General features: G+C 44.1%; 1 protein-coding gene across 4 annotated transcripts in view; it reads right to left on the reverse strand.

The window, feature by feature from the left end:
- The window catches only part of VANGL1 (VANGL planar cell polarity protein 1), a 59,289-nt gene extending 43,690 nt beyond the window's left edge, over nt 1–15,599 (reverse strand). For 2 of the 4 annotated variants that reach the window (XM_081307631.1, XM_081307628.1), the window contains exons 1-2: nt 15,453–15,599; nt 6,461–6,667 (exon numbers count right to left, since the gene is read on the reverse strand). In XM_081307631.1, coding sequence (XP_081163757.1) covers nt 6,461–6,531 — 71 coding nt within the window. In that variant the 5' untranslated portion in view covers nt 6,532–6,667; nt 15,453–15,599. Of the gene's footprint in view, nt 1–6,460; nt 6,668–14,505; nt 14,629–14,816; nt 14,997–15,452 lie in introns of those variants that run through there. The other 2 variants (XM_081307630.1, XM_081307629.1) reach the window with 2 other exon arrangements.
- Nucleotides 15,600–24,467: the final 8,868 nt, after the last annotated feature.

The raw sequence follows: 24,467 nt of genomic DNA on the forward strand, positions 1-24,467 counted from the left end.
ATAAAGAAACTATAGAACTCAACAGCACAATCAATAACCTAGACTTAACCGACATATATAGAATATATCAACCATCATCAAGTGGATACACGTTCTTCTCAGCAGCACATGGATCCTACTCAAGATAGACCATATAGTATGCCATAAGGCAACTCTTAGTAAATATAAAGGTATGGAGATAATACCATGCACCATATCTGATCATAATGGAATGAAATTGGAAATCAATGATAAAAGAAGGAAGGAAAAATCCTACATCACATGGAAAATGAACAATATGTTATTGAATGATCAATGGGTTATAGAAGACATAAAGGAGGAGATGAAAAAATTCTTAGAGTCAAATGATAATACAGACACAACATACCGGAATCTATGGGACACAATGAAAGCAGTTTTAAGAGGGAAATTCATTTCTTGGAGTTCTTACCTCAAAAAAAGAAAAAGCAACAAATAAATGAACTCACACAACACCTCAAAAACCTAGAAAAGGAAGAGCAAAACAACAGCAAATGTAGTAGAAGACAAGAAATAATTAAAATTAGAGCAGAAATCAACGAAATTGAAACAAAAGAAACCATTGAAAAAATTGATAAAACTAAAAGTTGGTTCTTTGAAAAAATAAATAAGATAGACAAGCCCTTAGCCATGCTAACGAAAAGAAGAAGAGAGAGAACTCAAATTACTAACATACGGGATGAAAAAGGCAATATCACAACAGACACTACAGAAATACAGAAGATAATTAGAAAGTATTTTGAAACCCTATATTCCAATAAAATAGAAGATAGTGAAGATATCGATAAATTTCTTAAGGCATATGATTTGCCCAGATTGAGACAGGAAGACACACACAATTTAAACAGACCAATAACAAAGGAAGCAATAGAAGAAGCCATCAAAAGACTACCAACCAAGAAAAGCCCTGGACCGGATGGGTATACAGCGGAGTTCTACAAAACCTTCAAAGAAGAATTAATACCAATACTTTTCAAGCTATTTCAAGAAATAGAAAAAGAAGGAGCTCTTCCAAATTCATTCTATGAGGCCAACATCACTTTGATCCCAAAACCAGACAAAGATACTTCAAAGAAAGAAAACTACAGACCAATATCTCTAATGAACTTGGATGCAAGAATTCTCAATAAAATTCTGGCGAATCGAATACAAAAACATATCAGAAAACTTGTGCACCATGATCAAGTAGGATTCATTCCTGGGATGCAAGGCTGGTTCAATATACGGAAATCAATAAATGCTATTCACCACATCAATAGACTTAAAGACAAGAACCATATGATCATCTCGATGGATGCAGAAAAAGCATTCAACAAAGTACAGCATCCCTTTATGTTCAAAACACTAGAAAAACTAGGGATAACAGGAACTTACCTCAACATTGTAAAAGCTAAATATGCTAAACCTCAGGCTAGCATCATCCTAAACGGAGAAAAACTGAAGGCATTCCCTCTAAAATCTGGAACAAGACAGGGATGCCCTCTATCACCACTTCTATTCAATTTAGTTCTTGAAGTACTAGCCAGAGCAATTAGACAGACAAAAGAAATTAAAGGCATAAAAATAGGAAAAGAAGAAATTAAATTATCGCTATTTGCGGATGACATGATAATATACTTAACAGACCCAAAAGGGTCTACAAAGAAGCTGCTAGAGTTAATAAATGAATTCAGCAAAGTGGCAGGTTATAAAATCAACACGCATAAATCAAAGGCATTTCTGTATATCAGCAACAAAACCTCTGAAATGGAAATAAGGAAAACCACTCCATTCACAATATCCTCAAAGAAAATAAGATACTTGGGAATCAACCTAACAAAAGAGGTGAAAGATTTATACAATGAAAACTACAGAACCCTAAAGAGAGAGATAGAAGAAGATCTCAGAAGATGGAAAAATGTACTCTCTTCATGGATAGGCAGAACTAACATCATCAAAATGGCGATATTACCCAAAGTTCTCTACAGGTTTAACGCGATGCCAATCAAAATCCCAATGGCATTTCTTGTAGAAATAGACAAAGCAATCATGAAATTCATATGGAAAAACAAAAGACCCAGAATAGCAAAAGCAATTCTAAGCAGGAAGTGTGAATCTGGAGGTATAGCGATACCAGAGGTCAAACTGTACTACAAAGCAATAGTAACAAAAACAGCATGGTACTGGTACCAAAACAGGCAGGTGGACCAATGGTACAGAATAGAGGACACAGAGACTAATCCACAAAGTTACAACTATCTTATATTTGATAAAGGGGCTAAAAGCATGCAATGGAGGAAGGATAGCATCTTCAACAAATGGTGCTGGGAAAATTGGAAATCCATATGCAACAAAATGAAATTGAATCCCTTTCTCTCGCCATCCACAAAAATTAACTCAAAATGGATCAGGGAGCTAGATATCAAATCAGAGACACTGCGTCTGATAGAAGAAAAAGTTGGCTACGATCTACATATTGTGGGGTCGGGCTCCAAATTCCTTAATAGGACACCCATAGCCCAAGAGTTAATAACAAGAATAAACAAATGGGACTTACTTAAACTAAAAAGTTTTTTCTCAGCAAGAGAAACAATAAAAGAGGTAAATAGAGAGCCTACATCCTGGGAACAAATTTTTACCCCCCACACCTCAGATAGAGCCCTAATATCCAGAATGTACAAAGAACTCAAAAAATTAAACAATAAGATAACAAATAACCCAATCAACAAATGGGCCAAGGACCTGAACAGACACTTCTCAGAGGAGGACATACAATCAATCAACAAGTACATGAAAAAATGCTCACCATCTCTAGCAGTCAGAGCAATGCAAATCAAAACCACCCTAAGATACCATCTCACTCCAGTAAGATTGGCAGCCACTATGAAGTCAAACAACAATAAGTGTTGATGGGCATGTGGGGAAAAGGGTACACTTGTACACTGCTGGTGGGGCTGCAAAATGGTGAGGCCAATTTGGAAAGCAGTATGGAGATTCCTGGGAAAGCTGGGAATGGATCCACCATTTGACCCAGCTATCGCACTTCTCGGACTATTCCCTGAGGACCTTAAAAGAGCGCACTATAGGGATATGGCTGCATCAATGATTATAGCGGCACAATTCACAATAGCTAGACTGTGGAACCAACCTAGATGCCCCTCAATAGATGAATGGATAAAAAAAATGTGGCATCTATACACAATGGAGTATTATGCAGCACTAAGAAATGACAAAATCATAGAATTTGCAGGGAAATGGATGGCATTAGAGCAGATTATGCTAAGCGAAGCTAGCCAAGCCCTAAAAAACAAATGCCAAATGTCTGCTTTGATATAAAGAGAGCAACTAAGAACAGAACAGGAAGGAAGAGCATGAGGAAAAGACTACAGTAAACAAAGACGAATGGGGGGAGAGAAAGGGAGAGAGAAGGGAAAGCATATGGAAATGGTAGGAGACCTTCAATGATACATAAAATTATAAGAGCTTATGAGAGGCAAGGGGGAGGGAAAAAAAGGGAGAGAATTGAACAACAGCAGAGGAGGTAGAGAGGGAAGATGGGAGGGGAGGGGAGGGGAGGGGGGACAGTAGGGGATAGGAAAGGTAGCAGAATACAACAGTCACTAATATGGCATTATGTAAAAATGTGAATATGTAACAGATGTGATTCTGCAATCTGTATTTGGGGTGAAAATGGGAGTTCAAAACCCAATTTGAGTCAAATGTATGAAAGATGATATATCATGAGCTATGTAATGTTTTAAATAATCAATAAAAAAAATTTAAAAAAAATTTAAAAATAAAAAAATAAATTGGGAAACTTACGCTCTGAACCCCCGGGTTTAGGTGAGGTGGGCTGAAGTTAACTGGACAATCTCTGGAGACCACAGGCATCACCAAACCAGGCCAACAGCCTCTTTGCTACCAGAGTCACCTGTCAGCTCTCCAAGATGATCATGATGTCATCAAGCATACCATGTTTGGTGCACTTCATTATTCCTGAGTTGAAATCGTACTAAAATTACCAAATAGACAAGGCCCTCCACTTTCTGGCTCTTCCATTCAAACACCTGACAGGGCACGGAGGAGAGCAACCTGCCCAGGGAAACTCCTGGGACAAAATAGATGTCCTTGGCTGTGTCTCAGGCCTGCTCTCATGCCTGTGGAAGGTACAATTATTGCTTAACATTCTTTATGCCCTAGCAAAGCACTCTATAGCACCCATTATCTATAGATCACAACTCCCCTCCAGTTTCTGTACACGGCTTTGCCTACAGTCAGACAATTCACCCCCAAAGATAATGGTGTTTTGTAAAGAACCATGAAATGCACCTCCCAACCCCTTGTGCTCACATTGCTCCACTTAGAGCTCCTCTCGGAGCAGCATTCAGTAACATTCTTTGAGTAATTGATCAGAAGCCTCGGCTTGTATTAACATTTGCCAAGCACTTTCCACATAGGTCCAAGAAGGCACTGAGAGTTCTGCGTGTTGTTTTAATACAAAGTTATAGTTCCTGGAAGTTCCCACAACTGAACTGGGCTATCAATTTCTGGGGCCTCCAAGAGGCAGAGAGCAGCAAAGGGTCCCAAAGCGTGGAAGTCAGAATACAAGTGTAGACCAAAGGGGCCAGAGCTGGTTCCAATCCTGCGAGCTGTCACCCCTATTCATCCCCAAGTTTCAAAAGCACCCCAAATTCCTACTTCCATCACTGTGGCATGAAAGAGGAGAGCCCGGAATGTTGACGAGGGAGTGGCTTTTCCCACTTAGGCCCAGAGTTGATATTTCAAAACAGCCGCTTCTGGTGTGTCATAAATAATCTGGTAAGTTCACCCACTGGTGGAAATTTGTGATTGGATTTTTATCACCTGAGGTTTCTAGCTCTCTCAGGACCTGGGCTCTGGCATGTGACTGCAGGCTCCCTCGCCCCAGCCCTGCAGCAGCCACACTTGAGCACTTCTGTTTTCTTTTCTGATTGGAAAGGCCAACCTGGGCTCCAGTGCAAAGGGTCAAATATGTATGATTATAAGAGCCATCTATAAAAACTCAGAAATTGATGAAAGTTTAAAAAGAAAGTTAGCCACCCATAATCCTATACTCAGAGACAGGCTTGATTAATATTGATCTTATTATGTGTAGATAGAACTATATAAGACACAATGTTTTGAATCCCATTTTTTTAATAACACAATCTCGTGACATTTTTCTCATATCCTCAAATAATCTTTGAAAACCTTTCCTTTGTACTTTCTTATTCATTTTTTTAATCACAAAAGACACACTTATAAAAAAAAAATTGAACAACTACAAAAAGACAGTATAATTGAAGGTCCCATCAGTCACCATCTGTGGCTGACCCCCTTCCCTGGGAACGGCTACTCTTGGCAGCTTGGAGAATATGCTCACAGATCTCTTTCTGTGTGTGTAGATCTACCCAGGCTCATAAATAAATTAGCAAATTTGAGATGCACAAAACAAAAGCTCACTCTGCAACAGTTGCTTGTGTGGAGAGCTCAGCAAGGGAAACAAACACCAGGAGCCACCGTTCCCACGCTAGTGCAGAACTGTGGCCATGGTGGGCCCTGGGGCTGGGATCAGTGGGTACCTTAACACCGTGGTGCCATGACAAGGCACTGGTTAGCGACCTCCAACTACAGTGCTAGTTTAAATGCTTTACATAAATTAAGATTAAATCGTGTTTAATCTTCTTAGAATGCTGTAAGGAGGGGATCTCTGGTACCCATATCACAAATCAGGAGAACAGGGTAAATGGCAGCACTGCAATTTCATCAACTCTACTCTCAACCAGCACAGCACCCCCTATGTATTAATTTATTTCTTCCATCATTCACTTGTCCTCCACTCAGCAAGTACTCTGTGGGTCCGTAACACGTAGGCCCTGTGAATACCAGTGCAGACCTGCCGTCACTTTGTAGAGGAGGGAGAATCTGGCCCCATCACCCGGGACAGTGCTTTCAAAACCCAGGCTTTATTTGGAAGATTAGTCAAAGAGAAATAAGGGGCCGGCCAATCACGCGGGTTTGCGTGTGAGCCTCACGGCAAGGCATCATGTATCCATGACAATGAGTCAGCAGCCTGGGGTGACACCCACAGATCAGCACAAGTTTTTAAACTTTTCATTTGCATTATTGGTAAAGCTTTGGGAGAACTGACATCTAGAAGTACCTAGAAATGAAGAAGATTCCCACTGCCGGGGAAACTTTAATTTAAAACCAATTGTGAGAAATTTAGGTCATCAACGGTCATGGTGGCTATAAAATGTAAATTGGTGGCATAGCGACTCCCAACACATGTCAACCGTGTTCAGCTTCTCCTGCCCCGGAGGAGGACTGAATCTCCAGCATGAACAGCCCTGCAAGCAAGCGGTTTGAAAACTGAGTCTAGAAAGCTCCAGCAGCCTGCAGTTTTCCCCAAACAGAAAAGTGGAACATTTGACAGCTTACATACCCTTGTCTGTGAGATTTTTTTGAATGGCTTGAATAGTATGAATATCCAGAATACGTGGATTCGGTATCCATAGCAATGAACAGCTTCCTCTTGATGAAGGAGCAGGCGCTGTTTCTCCTTCAAGGCAGATAATTTCACCTACTGGTTCCTAAAGCCTCAAGGGGTCTGGGAACCAGAGGAGGAGCTTTTCTTCACCAGGAACAAATTCTGGGAAAGAGGAAAGAAAGAGGGATCAATCTCCAAAGCCAATCTTAACTGGGCTGAAGGACAATGGACAATAGTCATCTCTTCCCAGGTGCCTAGGGTGGGTGTCAATTGAGCCAAATCCTATCCCAGCAGCAGGAAGATGGGTGGTAGGAGAGCCAGGGCAGTGGTCCATTTCCTGAGCACAGCCTCACCCTCACTGGCTTTAGCTGTAGGAAGTGACTTCTCATACCAATGCTAGACAGAATGCCCAGCCCCCCACTGCCAGTTAGTTGAATAAATAAACAATACCTAGGGAAGGAGCTTTGGGGTCATAATTTCCAAATGTCAATTTAAAAACAAATTCTGTCTCTTAAATTCAAGAATCCAAACACATAAAAATTTACCTTAAAGAGCTGATTCTTAAAGAAGAAGAATTATTCCCTGTCTCTAAATACTAAAAAGCTAAAAACAATCTAAATGACCCTCCCCCCCAAAAAAACAAAGGAATCAGTAAAGGAAACTCATGGTTCATCTAACCAAAGAAATATCACCTATCTGCACAAAGTGATAATGATAAAGAATGGAGACTTTTATGATGAATGACAAATTCACAAAGCAGGATACAGGATTGTAGATGCACACTGAGTCTAAACATTACAGTTACAATCACATAAAAGAGCTTATGTAAGAAAAAGAATTAAAAGGGGACATCAGAAAATGAAAGACCATGATTGATTGATTGCAGGCTCCTGGGTCCTTCCCCACACTTTCATTAGGTATTGCTTTGCAATAAAAATAAATTGGAAACATTTCCCACTTGCTAAAGCTTTACTTCTAGGAAATTCTGTCTCTCCCAGCACCCCTCCAGAGCTGGACTCCGCCCAACAGGGCTCCTCCTTCCAGCGCCCCTGGAAGCTGAAACTGCAAACAGAGCCAGTGAGATAAGTGTGAAGAAAACACAAAGGAGTGGCAAATGCCATACCCCTACCCCTACTGGGAAGAGGCCCAGTCTCCCTGACCCGGCTAGCAACAAGTGTCTGAAGGGAATCCGGTGGGTTGGGGCATGAATTGGGCCTGCATGTCACATTACCACACACCAACCCACTCCCCAGGGCTTCGAATACTGATCAGGATGAGACTGTCCTGACTAATTGTGCAAGGTCTGTCTGTTACCCAGGGTAAGCCTCCTTTACCCAGGGTATCCCGACTCATCATTTCACTTCTCCCTGGCCATGAAGTCGAAGGCGAAGGCGAGCCCTGAGGAAGCCTAGGTTCCAGCCCAAGCTCAACCACCATGTCTTACAACCTGGGATAAGCCACTAGCCTTCTTGAGCCTTGTTTTGCTAAACAGGGATAAATCAACTAGCCACCACCCTCACAGGGCTAACACGAAGACCCAAGCAGATACTGTAATATCCAGAGCTGGTTGCAACCCCGTTCTTGACTCTCTTCCTAGCTACAAGACCTCAGTGAAATGATTAAACCTCTGAACTTGCAAATGGTAGGATGGCTGCAATGAGCAAACATGGCCAGGCATGGGGTGAATGAAAATTGGAGGCCATCAACACTCCCTTCAAGTTCCCCTTGTCCTCAGTGAGAGAAAAGCTTGGGAAGGAGCCGTGGGGGAAAAGCCTGCTTGGGAGGCTTCCCACCCTGAGGCTCACCTGCAGTCCACCACTTACTAACCAGTTTTGCACTTGAGTTTAACCTTGGAGCCACAGGTTTCCCACACCAGACCCCCTCTGGGGGGCAGGGGTAACTGTAAAGATTAAATGTGAAATACAACAGGCATTTAAGAGAATGTTAGTTTGGCTCCTGGACTAACATCCACCTTTCTGGGAACTTCAAGAGCACCTTTTTCTCTCCCTGCTCCATCTCCTACCATTATCACTAGGCATTCCAGTGAGCTCTCAGCATCTTACAGTCTGACTTCCTTTCTGCTCCAGGTTTTGGTGCTTTTTCACCAGCTTCATACATGACAGATACCAGCCTTGGGAGATACAGCCAATATGTGCAGCCTGGAATGAACTGAGTCTCTTTTCCCGAGAGCCCATGGCCCACTCCCTGTTGACCTGCATGTGTCAAGGTTTGGATCCTTTATTCAGAAAACTGACCACCCTTTTTCAGATTCATAATTAACCGTGCATAACTCCTACACTCGTTTCTGCCTTTCAAACCATAATCCTTAATTCCTTGTTCTACCCTAATATCGAATGTTTTCTTGCTAAATGCTGAGGGGTATCTAAGAGGCAGGCAGCCCAGGCTCTGCACACCAGTCATGGAGACATGATCCTGTCTCCATGCTTCCCAACCGTGACACCACAGGTTAGATGTTGACCTCTCTGAGCTTTCAAAGTTCCACCCATCCACAAAGGTCCCCAAATAAAATGAGGTTTATTTAATACTCTCTTTCAAGGGCCATTGGTAAGGATTAAATGGTGGGAAGCCTCCAGCTCAGAGAACCCAAGTTTCATTCCCTTCCCCCGCTCTGCCAAAGGTCATCATTCTTTATTCTCGTTAAAACCTTGACTATCCATTAGGGCAACTTCAGGCACGTCTCTCAAAGGCAATCACAGCCCCCAAGTGCCCTCTGGGGAAAGGCTTTTCCTAACTCTACCAACCCCCATGCCCAGTTTCTCTCCCACGCTTCCTGACCATACTTGCCCAAGGGGGAATCTGTACATGCTGTCGCTCCCTGTCACCACCAAATCCTCCATCCTCACCTCTCCAGGGAAGCAACTCACTGGAGCTGCCCAGAGACTGCTGTGAGCCAAATCCAAAGATCAAACCTTGTCCTCCTTCTCCAAGTCCTTCTTACACAGGTGATCCATTTATTCACCTCTATATTTACAGAGTAGCCATGAGAGAATACTCTCAGCAAGGATAGGGGTATAGCAATGACAGAGGCACACTGCTGTCCTTTGGGACTCTGCTGCTGGCTGTCTTCCGATTCAATGGCACTTGTACCTCTACTACATCTCCAAACGGTCCTCCCTTCTCCCATGAGGTCATCCCTTGACACTCAAAACGTGCACCATTCTTCTTCTCCATCTGTGGATTTACTATGGTACAGGCTCCTTGGAGGCTGTGCCATATTTTGATCATATAGGTCCCCAACAAATAATGCCTGAAGGACAAAGCCCAGATGAATATTTCCTGCTTGGATATTTCTTGTTCCATCTGGGATTATCACCACCCCCTGCTGCTCTCTCAAGTCTAGGCCTAATCTTTCTAATTTCCTCTGCTGCAGTGATACCATCATCCTATTCATCTTCCCTTTATCCCACACCTCCGACCACTGTTAAGCTCTGCTGGTCCGGGGTCCTGCCTTCATGCTGCTGGTTTGCAGCAACACTAGCAAGACCTCTGGGTTTCCTCAGCTAATCCAGTCAGTGAGGAGCCTGGCTCTTCTTCTAAGTCAGACTGTTAAGACTGTGGTTACCAATTCTTGTTCTAAGATCTGAGTGAGGATTAAGGAGAAGCAACAGGTAACAAACTAATAAAATCCACAGTGCACTCATTTTAAAAGAGGGTTTGAGCTCAGGTTAAGAGCTTCGATCCAGTTAAAAAAAAAAAAAAAAAAGAAGCGGAATCCTAAAGCTGATCCCTGCAAAGACATATTTATGAGACAGTTCCCTGTATGCACCAGGAATTGACAGCACTCACACAAGGTCAGAAGGGATCCCTTATCAGGGAAGATTCTAAAGTATAAAAAGGAATCGGTTTCCCTGGGTAATAAGTTTACAGGCTGCTGCACCAGCCTGAATGCATGGAGTCATTCAAAGGAGAAAATTTGGACCCTAAAATCTGGAACTGCCTCCTTATCTTACCCCTCACATGACCTATTTTGTTTGGCCCAGACTGGGCAGCAGTCAGAGGCCAGAGTGACCTTTAAAATTACAATGCAGACATCACTCCCCTGTTTAAAACAACTCCATGGTCTCCCCCTAAATTTTGAATAAAATACAAAATCTTCCATTTGATCTGCAATGTCCTGCCCACCAGGTTCCTCTAAGGCACGGGCTCTTTCCAGCCTCCTGTCTTTGGCAGAATGCAGTGTATCTGCTGGTATTCACTCTTCACATGCCCAGTTTTTCCCAATTCTTCTGAATTTAAATACAGCTTTTTCCAAGGGGCCTCTCGGATCCTCCAATCCAAGTCAGGCCCTTCCCAGCACCCAGCACTCTTCCTATCCCAATTTCCAACCTACTTTTGATTGTATGGTTATTCAGTGTCGGGCTCCTGTATGGACTATGAGCTTCACAGGGCAGGAACCACTTCCAGTACTCTCTCTCCAGTTCCTAGAATATAATCAGTATCCAATAAACCTTTGCTAAATGAATACTGGGTTCTGCAGCAGATCTCAGGACACAGAGGCATACATTCACTGTGGAAAAAAACCTTGCAGAAGTAGATACAGCAGTGGTGTCAGAACTACTGAGAGTTGTAGCCACACCACTGGCTCACACCACAGTTCATATTCCAGATGCATCCTGACCCTCCTGTCACCCACCCCTTAGAAGCTACAGGCACTGCTTGGTAAGGGTGGAAGCCCACATCTGGACAGGAAGGGAACTCTTCAAGCTATAACGCATGCGAGCAAGCAGAACACCGTTTAGACAGGTGCACAGGGTGCTTTTTTCTTAGTGGAAGTGCCTTGAATTCTGGAATTCCCAGGCAAAAAGGCCCAAAGGACCTCTTTCACCACCATTTATTCAGAGCAAGTGAAGGTCAGTGGCCTCAAATAGAATCTTCCCCTAAAGTCATGTTCACTCATATAAAATACACCTGACTTCTGACTTGAAAGAAAAACAGTGCTCAGAAAATCATGAGGGAAATAATAGGTTATGGTAATGACAGTGGTAAACATAAGCTAATCTTCATGAAAAGCAAATTATAAAAACATCAACAGCTTTGCCTAGAGCTATTAAGTAATTAAGGGGGCTTTGGTTGGGAGGGTAGAACATAAACTGTGCAAGAGGTACAGAGATGTACACGGAACTTCAAGAGTCAGCCTGCTCTCCCAGAGGTGGATGGGTTTCCAAGGGAAAGCATAAAGCACAGTTTATGTATCAACTGTGTTTATATATACTATGTGCATTACTTGGAATATTTTATTTTTTACCATACATAGAATTCTAAGGGTTCACTCCATGATTTATTGTTTATATTTTGAAGTGAATATTGTGCTCTAAGCACACACTTTTAATTATATGACCCTCAAGGGGAAAATAACAATTTAAATAATTTTGCTTAGAGCCAACTTTTCCTCTAGAGAAGACTAGCTTACGAGCCCAGGTTCTGGAGTTAGACCATGGCCATTCAAATCCTGGCTCAGGGTACTCTTTAGCTGGGTGATCTCAGAGCAAGCTACTTTTCCATTCCTCAGTTTCTCGACTGTGATAACAGAATTACATTTTTCACTTACCTTATAAGCTTACTGTGGGCATTAAATGAAATGATTCCAAAAAAATCATTTAGAACACTACCAAGCACAGGGTAAGCACAACCATCGACTATAATTATTCAGTAAAGTGGAATTCCTGGGTTAGGAAGAATACCTTTGGGTGGCATATGACTTAACATACCATTTTCATTGAACTTACGTGTATCGTTTTGGTTTGATAGTCCACTTTGAACAACTATTATTAACTGTGGCTAAGTCATTTAATAATTTCTACTCTGCCCCTTGCAAGCTTCCTCAGGTTGGAAGTGAATGTCAGAGACATTAGAAAACATGGTGTGGGTGTATCTGGAGGACCACAAGGTTGAGTGGAAGAGTTCAGAGAAGGATGACAAGAACTAGAAAACATTTTTCTGAACCTGTGTCCTAAAACACTGTCCAGGTCACTCGCATGAGGATCTACAGGGCCTGTGGCACTTGTGACATACCTAACAATCCTTTTATGGCAACAGAAGTCTTATAAATGAATGATTCTGGGCCACTATTCACATGGAGAGAAAATATCAACCTCCTTTTACCTGTCTTGACAATGACTTCAACTCACCTTCCCAGAATAACTGCTCCTGGCTTAAATCATTAATTACTTCTGAAATGCCTCCAGCTGCTGCATATAGATTTCTAAGAGCTGTGAAAGGTAAATGCATTTGAGGCTCTACAATGGATATTTGTTTGTAAGCAACCCCCTGCCCCTGCTAGACTTTTAAGCTTCAGAGGCAATAACAACAGAAAAAAGAAACACAATTTCATGAGAACTAGCTCTTCTGTGAGTTCTATGGTGCCAGGTCCAATGACAACTGTGCAATAGCTGGGACTCAGGAAAACGCGGGCAGGAACAGACAGTAGCAGAACATGCAGACTCCTTTTCAGCAGGTTTCACTGAGACCAAGACTGCTTGTAGAAACATAGCCACCTCGCAAGCCAGCCACCTATGAAGAATAACCGAGCACCATGCCCCAGTCTCCCGCCACATACAGCCATGCCCCCAGTTCACAGAGAGATGATGGCAATTATAGTCCAACAGCTTACATTTATCAAGTGCTTACTATATGTTAGACTCTCAGAAATTATTTGCATGCAGTATCTCACTTAATTCTCATAACAAGCCTTTAAGGGAGATAAAATATTAATTTCATGGCACAGTTAAGAAAACCAAGGTCACACACCTGATATGTGCTCCAACTAGGGCTTGAACTTTGGGAGACTAATTCCAGAACGTGTGTTCTTTGCTATGGAAAATTTGTAGCAATGTAGCAATTACCAGATCTGTTTATTTACATAGAGGAGGGTAGGCAACAATCATAAATTGTTCCAAACCACATTATAACCTCACAAAGAATTTGCAATTTCAACTCCTATTCACAGCTTCAGTGTCCTAACTAAGCATTGCAAGGGTGTTAGTGGGGGGCGGGGTAGGGGGGTAGTTCAGTAGAAAAGAAATGAATCTCAAATAGTTCTAGTTCTTAAGGGTCCCACAACCCAAAGACAGAGACCTCCAACTAAAATCCAACCTGATGAAGGCCCATCAAAGCCAAGCAGCAGATGAAGTCTAGGGTAGCTAACAGGGTATGTGTATGTATTAGGAGGATAAAAGAGATGGTACTTTCCTCATTCAGCATTTATTAATTTTTCAATAGACAAGGATGACATTGGAATTGTTGCTTCATAAGGAAACTTTAAATTTCCTTTATGGTTTTTGCCTATTGCTCAACACATAAAACAATAAAATGCACTGTCTGGCATGCAGCCCTTGCAAATATGCCACTCTCAGAATTCTTCTCCTATTTTACTTACAAATTAAGTTGCAACCAAGTCAGGCTGCCAACACTGTAACAGTGCAAATTTCACACTGGGTGTTTTCACCAATCATATTAAGAGTCACCAACATTTGGAAGTGCTAAACGCTCACGTATAGGTGAAGGGTGTTATTTCTTTGAACTGCAGAATAGAACAGTTTCCTCCCAACAAATCAAAGCCCCAACCATATCACATCGATTTAATTCAAAAAAACTCTAATTAGTGGTTACATAAAATAGCTAATTATGTCTCCCTGGATTCAGACAGTTTCTGCCATCTCCCTTAAAGAGGCTGGGAGCTGTGTAATCAAACAACCCACCCACAGGAAAGAGAATGCTAATTAGCATTGTTGATTGGTGACACAAGTTGTAATATTTTTCAGCAACCCTGTAAAATGTATAAACATGTCAGTGAAAACACCAGATTCTCTACAGCTTGCTAGCTTTTGGAATAAGTCTTTAAAGAATACATCCATTTCTAACCACAGCCCCCTCAAAAAAGGGCTTTAACGAACTGCACGTACTAGCCATACAATCGCACCCCGCCGTAACACCACCCCAAGAGCATGGCACGGAGCCCTTTCACGGCGTGGGCATTATACCTGGTTTGGAAATGTAAAAGCTGAGCAACAGATTTCTTGGGCTGCAAGTCTCACCAGCTTCTCGCCAGCCGCCAGGCCGCGGCTCCGCCCCACTTCTACCTCCACCACCGACGCGTTTAAATTTTTATAAAGCTTCACACTTTTCTGGGCGCGTTGCTTGGGGCAGTTCAAAGGCTGCAAGAGGAAATGAGGTCCTGCCGGTGGCGAACATTACCCTAGCGCAGCGAGACTTCCCAGGGTGGGAACATCTAGGCAGAGACTGGCCGGCTCGACTCTGCTCCACCCCGGCTTTTTTGAAAGTAAACTCCTACCTGCCTGTTGCGCTCTCCGATGCGCCACCGGACGCGCCCCCCCACCCCCAGGCCTCCGGGCTGGCTCAATTTTGCAAGGGAGGTGTGAAACACAGGCCAGCTCTGTCCCGGTACCTGGCGATTGGCCAGGTGGCACCCGGGCGCTAGCGATTACCCGAGTCCAGTCAGGCAGCCGGGTGGGAACCCCGGTGCGCGCCCGAATTCTGGGGAGCGCAGAGCCGCTGAGTCCCCACCCCTTTTGGCCCAGATAACTGCCCCCATCGATGCTCTGCACTCCCTAGCGGCCGGCACGCGCACCCAAGTGGCGCACCCCAAAGGCCAGTCCGGGGTAAAGGGGGGCGTCCAAGATACGCGCTGGAGTCGGGTGCAATGGAGAGCGCAGGGCAGGGGCGGGAAGGCGCCCCGTGCAGGGATGGGAGGAGTGGGGTCCCGGGAAGCATGATCCGGGAGCGGTCTGGAGGAAGCCACGGGAGCCACGGGCCAGAGAAGAGAGGGCCGCGAACCGCGATCGGAGTCCGGCGGGGAGAGTGCGGGAGGAGGGCGCAGGGGTGCGCCGAGTCCGGACGGGGCATCTCCCCACCCGAGGACTGCCCGTAGGCCGCCGCCTCGCCGCGCACGGCCTCCCGCGGGACTCACCTCCGCGCTGGCCGGCTGGGCTCAGCGGCCCGCGGTCTCGGCTCACAGCGGCCGCGTCCCTGCGGCCTGTGCTGGGCTCTTGTAGAGGCAGAGCCCCACCACCGCCGCCGCTGCACTGCTGCTTTCCGCTTCCTGTCCCGGCGCCGCCCCGCAGCCCCAGCCCAGCCCTGCAAGCCCAGCGCGGCCGCGAGCCAAGAGCTGCGAGCGCTGCGGGCCCCGCGGCGGGCCCAGCCCACCTGCAGCGGGGGGCGGGGCCGACTGGAGCGCAGTCACACTCGCTAACACAGGAGCCGGGGACGACACCCCCCCCCCCTTACATACATTCACCTTCATGTACACACTCACACTCAAACACGGACAGACATCCCGCAACCCACTCTTTTTTGGGACATACACTCACATGCATCACGAATACATGACCCAGGGATTTACCCTCCACCCCAGGTCTCCGACAGGCTTGCACTCCCAAGCTCATGCACATACACAGATGCACGCATAATTAGAATTATGCACAAAATCCAAATCGTTTGCTTTCACATAAGGCCCACATATTCACAAGGCTCAGGAACTAACTTCCACCCCCCCCCCAAGACACACTCTCAGTTACACATATTACAATAACTGACCCACAAATATTCATATACACCCAAGTCTCAATCCACATAGTATTCACACTTAAACGCACCAGTACCTCCAAGAAATGAATCCACAAATAAATAGCCATACATACTCACACTACTACAGGCTGTCACTACTCCTCCCCTAACAGAGCAGGCATTCCCCGCTCCAAATCTCCTAGAAATTGCTGAAAGAGTACATTTCTGATGACAGGTAGTCCAAGGTTCTGTGCTGATTCAACCTCGTCTACTTTTTTTTCTGCACCTTTGTTTCCCTGTCTGAAAAATGACAAGGATGCTAATGTGGACCTTGCAGGATTGTGATGAGGTTTATCGAAAGTGGAAATGCCCAACAGGCGAGGAGCAGTGGGCAACTATTTTCGTGAATATTTGCATTCTTAGTTGCCTGGTGTTGTTAGGGTTAGGGATCCAGATTAAGTATGTCAGATCTAGCTGGACCCAGAGTTGCTGCCATGACAAAATTTTCTAGTGGAGGCAGTGTATAATGAAGTGCTGAATTTGCAAGCGTTGTCTACAGGAGTATTGTGAACATTTGGGCTGTGAAACTCATCACATCCTGAACTGTCTTAGGGACCTTTAGCCCCAATCAACCCTTAATCCCCCATCACTTCTCTCTTATCCCCTCTTGCACTCATTTCTCCCTTATATATTACACATCCTAAGGGGAAACCCAGATGTTCAACTTTACTGATTTTCACCACTCCCAGGATCAGGATCCACTGCCCCCCCTTGGTACCCCAGACCATTTGCACCCCCACACCTGACCTCTCTGGGCTCCTGAAGAAGATGCTGCAGACTCCAGCACAGCTAGATTCCCCCAGGTAAGACCAGTTGACTGTCCATCATGACTGGGTGTAAAACTGTGGAGCTTTGCCAAAAGTATCTCATTTTGACATTAAGAATCTTTAAAATTAAGCAGGTTTTTTTGTTTTGTTTTGTTTTGTTTTACTCAAGTTGTGATGCTGCTGTAAAATAGAGTCCTCAGTGAATTTTCATGGAAAGTAATTTCAGTTTATTTTGGTTATTACCTCTAGTCACCATACAATGTTTTTGTGGAAAAGAAGTATAATCTCAAACTATTTTAAAATATTAAATTCACTTTTAAATACTATTTACTATTTGTTTTTATCCAACAATCTTGGATTTTAAAGTTGAGAAGGTTAGCACTGGAAAATTCTGGGGCACTGAGTGATTGTCAGATATTGTTACCGCTGTTGACTGGTGAGGAGTCCTTGCTTCCGCCAATGCTGAAGTATAACACCAGAGACGCCAAGGCAAGTGTAGAGTGGAAAGTAGAAGGTTTATTAAAGGACAGCAGAGAGGACTTCTCCCAGGAGGAAGGAGGGGACCCAAAAGGCGGAATCCGTGGAAGGGGGAGGTCTTCCCTTTTTTTATAGCTTAGGTCTTCTTTCAGCTTTCCCACACTCAGGTCTTTTGTTTCCCTTTATCTTTCAGCGATAGAATGCAGGTGGGAAGGTCCAAAAGGTGGGAGACAGCTAGGAGCTGTTTCATTAACAGTTCCTTAGAATGGGTTCTAAGGGCTTTGGGAACATTAACATTTCAATTTCCCCAAGTGCTGCTCTGGTTTCCTGGACTCCATTCTCTATAACGGCCTCCATTTTCTTTATTTTACTCCATGTTAGACCCGATTTACCTAACTATACTAACTACTCTATCTTTGAATCTAGCTTCAGTATCACCTAGAGAAACTGCCTGTGGCAGTTTTCAGACATAGTTGGCTCTCCCCTAAAGGTGAGTCCTCCAACTTAGGCTAAATCATTAATAAAGGTAATATTGTCGGCACAGTCTGCCACTCCTTTGTCTCACTCATCCATTTACTGGAAACTCAACTGGGGAGGAGAGATCCTGTGTAGTGGGTGCTCTTCAGCATGGCTGCATCCCACGCTTGCATGTGAATATTTCATCCTCTTTGCCATTCTCATATTTTTCCCGAAGTCTAGAATGCTACCTACTAAAATTCTTCACATTGCCAAGATCCAAATCAACCTGTTACACAAAACCTTCCCCAGTTCTCCCAAACAGAATAGTCTCTTCTTCCATTTAAATTCTCAAAACTCTCTGATTTTTTCTGCCTACTTTCTAACCTTGTGTTGGCTATTTGCATCTTATCTCTTCAATAATATGTAAATATCATGTCTTATTTGCCACCCCCTTTTTTGTATTACAGATCTTTCCACATAGTAGCTGCTTTAAAATATACTTAGCAAAGGAATGAATGACTATCAAAGACTTCTTGCCCTTGGGAAACTCATAACCTAACCGGCGAATGATCTAGTTGAAAAATCCTGACATCTGCACATAAGATAGCTAACAAGAGGAAACATATAAAGGCTGAATGCTCTAAAATCATACTTTTTGAAAAGTTAGACATCCAACCTTGAGAATTCTGAATAAAGCCCCCAAATGGGAGTTCAGTGAGGAAAAAAAAAACCTCTGATCAACAAATTAACTTACAGAGTCTATGTTTTAAAGCAGATAGACTTATCAATAGAAGATTCTTACCTACATTTAAATACTTGTACACTGAGTTTGCAGACAATTCTAATAACCTTCATTATCTAATTCCTAAGTCCCTTATAGATTAGAAACACATTCAGAGAAAGTCAGAAGCTGGTGGCAGTGTTTCACGCCTGTAATCCCAGTGGTTTGGAAAGCTGAGGCAGGAGGATCTCAAATTCAAGGTCAGCTTCAGCAACTTAGTGAGTCCCTAAACAATTTAGTAAAATCCTGTCTCTAAATTGAATATAAAAAGGCTGAGGATGTGGCTCAGTGGTTAAGTGCCCCGGGTTCAATCCCTGGTACCAAAAAATAAAAATAAAAATGAAGGGAGTCAGAGGTGATCTCAGAGGGACACCAGCAACTGCAAAGGGGGTCATTATGAGGATCATTTGATTCCAATGCTCATGGCCTTCCTTTTACCAGGTATTCCTCCTGACACAAGACCATACCACAGGAAAACATTCAGTCTACCAGGAACAATCCTGCATTGTAAAAGCCTAGAGGGATGCTCTCTATGCAGTATTATGTTTAAGAAGACAGGGAAGCAGTGAAGCAAACATTAGAAAGATTTCCATGCAAATGCTTGACATGTTAAAAAGCGATGATTCTTTAAAGAGCCATTGTCTATAAAATCTACATATATGTAATGTCCATTTAGTGGTTAAATAAAGTAGTGATGAGATGCTACCATATGGGTCACGAGTACCCAAAGAGGTTCACACAGGCCGGAATGGTCAGGGAAAGATTTCTAGGGGAGAGTCAGTTTGTCTTCACCTTAAGAAAAGAGAGAAATGAAATATTCATCGATGGAAGACGGGCACTGGAAGAGCAACTGGTCTAACCCAAGCACTCAGTGTCTTCATGTTGAGTCAATGGGTCAGCAGTATTTCTGTGAAGTGTGGGTGAGGGTGGGGAGAGAGAAATGTTTGGGATATACCCCAGGGCAGGGAGCAGGGCAGTCAGAATCAAGATAAGGGCTTATTCTGAGACACGGAGCCATCAAAATTGAGTGACTAGGATTAGAAAGTATGAGTGTTTGAACTTTTTAAAACAGGCTAGCAAAATGATAAAGTATTCATTCATTTAAGAACAGATACAGACAGAGGGTTTTAACTTGACTTAAGATCTACTTGCAATTTTTCAACTTTGCAGTGGTGCAAAAGCGATACACATTTCATAGAAATCATACTTGGAATTTTGGATTTTGAACTTTTCCTGGGCTAGCAGTCTATGGGGACCCTCAGTGAGCCCCATGATCAAGAGAGTGAACAGCTGAGCAGTGTACTATGTGGCCACAGGTTTGTTTGGGGTTTTTTTTTTGATACATATATCTAATAATAGCCAATATTCTAAAATGGATTTTTTGTTAGATGCTTTTTCCCAACTGTAGAATAACTTAAGTGTTCTGAGCATATTTAAGGTAAACCCAGCTAAGCTATGGTGTCTGGCATTTTAGGTGTATTAAGTACATTTTGAGCCTCCCATATTTTCAGCATATAATGGGTTTATCAGGATGTCACCTCAAGGTACATCAAGGAATATCCATGCTTAGTATTTACTATGTGCCAAGCAAAATGTAAGCTGCTAGAGATAAAGTTAGGTAAAGTAACATTGATCAGTGATCCAACACTTTATTCAGCAAATATTTATTGGGCACTTACTATGTACCAGTCACTACTGTAGGCTCCGGAGACACATCAAAACAAACAAAAGCTTTTACACTCAGAGAGTTCACATTCTAGTGGGGAGAGATGGATAGAAGAGCAGTATAAACATGTCCTCCCTCGCAGCATGAGGGCTAAGGAGAAAGCAAAGCAGAAAAGACGACACAAGAGGGGGCAGTAAGGGTGTGTGCAACCCCGCTCCTGGAGGAGCTCAGGCATTCCTGGGAGAGGCTGCTGTGTAAACAGAAACTTGCAGTAGAATATGATAGTGCTGTGACAGAAGCCAGGGGCAGGATAGGAGCATCATGGGAGCACAGAGACGGAGGACCCAGCTCAGCCTGCAGAAGTGGTATGGCTTCTGGCTGTGACCATGAGACTATGAGTATTTGGCAGATAAAGAGGAAGCGGGCATTCTGGCAAATGCACAGACCTGTGACAACAAATGCCCAGGTTCACTGACAGCCATGTGCAGTAGTGATGAGCTGGTAAAGGGCAGGGGCAGGGGAAGGGGCATTCCCCTTGAGGCTGCTGTAGAACTGCAGGTGTGGAGGGGTAGATGCTGGAAATACTGATGTTTGGGGGGGAGGCAAAGGAGGCACCAGGTGGTGAAGTGGGAGAGCTCCTTAGGACACCTGTCTGGCCTGGGGAGAACATAGAGGAAGCAGGGCTAGGATGGGTGGGAGGGTGGGCAGAGTCTGAAAGAGAGAGGCAGAGACCAGAGCTCAGGGAGCCCTAAGTGTCAATTTCATGTAGTAGGCAGTGGGGAGCCATTGGAGCCACTGGGTGTGGATGAAGAGGAATAAGAGGAGCTGACTTGACTCAGCTTATCTTATGAGGGCAGTTTGGTGGGAGGGATAAGTGAAGCAGGGGAGCACTGGTTAGATCTAGGAGGCCCAAGGTGATGAGTGGGCCTGAGCTAATGCAGCCATTGCAGGCAAATGGGGAACCAGGAAGAGGAAGAGGTTCAAGGAGAAAAGGTAAGTTCAGTCTGAAGCATGTGGAGTGTCAAGTACCTCTGCAGTTGTAAAAATAGTATTTTACATGTAACGTGTCAGGCACCATTTTAAGTATCTTACAGGTCTTATTTATTTCTCAGCACAACTATTAAGTAGGTATTATATCATCTACACTCTCCAGAGAATAAAAGTTTTCAGTTATTTGCCTGAGATCACACACTGCTATCTGGTGGCACCAGGCTTTGAACCCAGGTTAAGTGACCACAGATTGCTCCTGTTTAATTCATAAGCTGTTCTGCTTTTTGGCCGTGGGTTTAGAACTCAGGACAAGATAGGCTAATGGTAGTGAATCTAGGTTTCGGATAGTCCTTGTAGCCGGGAATGCAGCGGAGAAAAGAGGAGAGGAGACAAACAACGACTCTATGAAGCAGAGAAAAAAGGTAGGGACATGGCAAAGGTAACGCAGTTGTCATTTTGTTTCAAGATAGGAAGTCCTAAGCCTTCTTATAGACCAGGGAGAAATAACCGTATAAAGGTCCAAAGTTTTAAAAAGAAGGAGTAATATGGAGGACGCAGGGGGCATGTGATCAACAGCACAGGTGGAAGGAAGGTTTAGAATTGCACAGGTGAAGCCCACGAGGCAGCAGGTCAGGGAGCCTCAGCATTTTCTGTGTAATAGGAGGCAAGAGGATCTAATGGAACCAGGAGGCCAGGAGATGGAGTCAGGCCAGTGAGAAATGTGTCCAGTGGCTCCTGGGGGTGGGGGGGGTGTCTTTGAGAATCTGATTGCCAATGGGATGGAAACCACGGAGAACTACACATTTGCCATCTTTTTTTTTTTTTTGCAAGCAATTTGAATGGGATCAAAGACCTCGCAAGGATTCCAGGCACGGTGCTCTCTGAAGTATCTCCTATGACTAAGAACTCTTTCTTCTATGAGTTGGGATAAAGGTGGGATATCCAAGTGGAAACTTTAAAAAGCAGTTGAAATGGTCCTATTTTCTATTAAATAGCTTAACCTGGACTTGGATATACAGTCTGGGGACAGGACACAAGTGTGTTCCATGTAAAATCACCAGGCTTCTGGAGGCCTAAATAGTAGTCATAGACTATGGACCAAGTGCATTAATTCTCAGGACGGGCCAGTCCCTAGGGTTCCCCCCACAATTTTCTGCAGGCCAGGACAGGCAGGCAGGCAGGTAGAGAGCTCAGATCTCAGGATCGTGCCAAACCTCCAATCAAGCCCTGCACTTGGGCAGCCTTGTTATCAGTGAAAGGAATATAAGCTAAGCTGCCCGGCAGAGGGCCCAATAAAGACACCAGTCAGTGCACATGACCTGGGGCTGCTAGGGAATCCCAAAATGATTCCATTTGCCTGGGAGTGCAAAGGAGAGTACTCAGAGCTAATAGTGGGCAGAGCTGGACTAGGCTAATGATACCTTCGGGGACCTGGATGTTTCTCCTTTAATGTTGTTTTTCAGTCTGTGGCATCATCACCAGTAATTCATTAACTATTTATGAGAAACACTTGAATAGTGCACCACATATGGTGCTAAACAAACTATTTGGACTAACACCAGGTGGTATCGTTTTCCAAGGGTGAATCAGCCTCTGGAGCTGCTGGCCCGGGTTCAGACTCCTAGCTGGGGAGCAGAAGCAGGCGTGGAAGGAAGGCCTGGGCCCCTGCCCACAAGCAGGTCCAGTCTCTTGCCTGAGTCACAGATGGTCTCTGTGGGAGCTGCAGGAGGAGGCAGCTGAGTCTGGGCATGGTAGGTCAACACTATTAGCTCATCTTAGCAATTAGGGTTGGTATTCATCCTGCCTTTTTATTTTCCATATTTCTGATGCTTTGACATCAGGACCGTGCTGACCCAGAGGCACTGCCCCTCCCAAGGCTAGCTAATTCCTGCAGATATTAAACACTCCCATGTGAGCATAATTCCCATGTGCCGTCCTGAACCCACATGACAACTACCTCCTTGACTGGGCTCTTATGGGGCTCATGTACTCTAGACCACACTATCCCCCTGTCTTAATCACCCCAGGACCAGGTGCCAGACAAGTAGACACAGTATCTTCCCCCAGAGCCTGCAAAAATTATTCCAACTAGCAGGTCCTACACTGCCTAACCCGATCCTTCCCACAGATACCACAGTACAGCTGCTTGCCCACATTCTGGGGCTTCCCCTGCGTGGCCCTCATGGTGTGGCATGTCTCCTCTTCTTGGGAATTATCTATTCAATGGCATTGTCTCCTGATCTGTTGGCTTCCCCATTTCAGGAAATTAAAACATGTACATTTTAAAATGGGATTTCTATCAGATCTTTTCTGGTTTGTGGACTCTACCATTGGCCAGAGAGAAGAGGTTAATAGTTTTGTTGTTGTTGTTGTTCTTCCAATATTTCAGGCAGTGTGATGACCATCTTTTATCTATTATCCATTTTGATAATAACACTATCAAGTAATTATTTTACAAAATCTTGAATAGGTCATGACTTTCCTAGGGTTACAAGACTAAGGCTGAACTCTCAGGTCTTCTGATTCCCAACCCAGAACTTTCCTGCCACCCAGGTTATAGATAACTAACACAGATCAATTAGTTTTTGTTGTGTATTTCTATTTTCTTTCCTAATCAGGAATCACTGCCTATCCTACCCCGCCCCACCACCTCTTCTTTCTTTCCTTCTGCCTTTCTTTCTTCAAAAAAATATCATCCTTTTGCAAAGCTCCCTCCGGGAGGGAGGGGGGATCTGAAATACAAATAAATATGAACCATAAAATTCCAAGAAATAACAAAATTGCTTCTTTTGATTATAAAAGCCTTTAAAGCTTGCTCCTGAGGTTTTCAGGCTGAGGTGCAGGGAGGGCACACCCACCCAAGCAGAGCCTGGTGGTCCCCCTGCATTGAAGAGGTGGGGTGAGGGCTCCAAGGAGGCCTTGGACACTAGAGTCTGCAGGCTGGATGACAGGGAAGAAAGCTACAGGGGATGAGAACTCTAGAAACATACAGAGCTCCCCTCAAGAATTCAACTAAGCACTACTAGTGAGAGGAAAGTATCCCCTGAATGGACAAGAGAAAAAAATACCTTGAAACTCACGCAGGAAATTAAATAATACCTAGTGACGATAATCAGCCAGGTTGAAAAACCTCATAATCCATGGGGCATTGAGCAATGTAATCAGAAAGGTCTTGCCTCAGTAGTGGGGCAAAAAAGCCCCAGATTAAATGCTGCTCTG

Source organism: Spermophilus citellus (assembly GCF_964194105.1).
Source record: "Spermophilus citellus genome assembly, chromosome: 9".
Classification (NCBI taxonomy): Eukaryota; Metazoa; Chordata; class Mammalia; order Rodentia; family Sciuridae; genus Spermophilus; species Spermophilus citellus.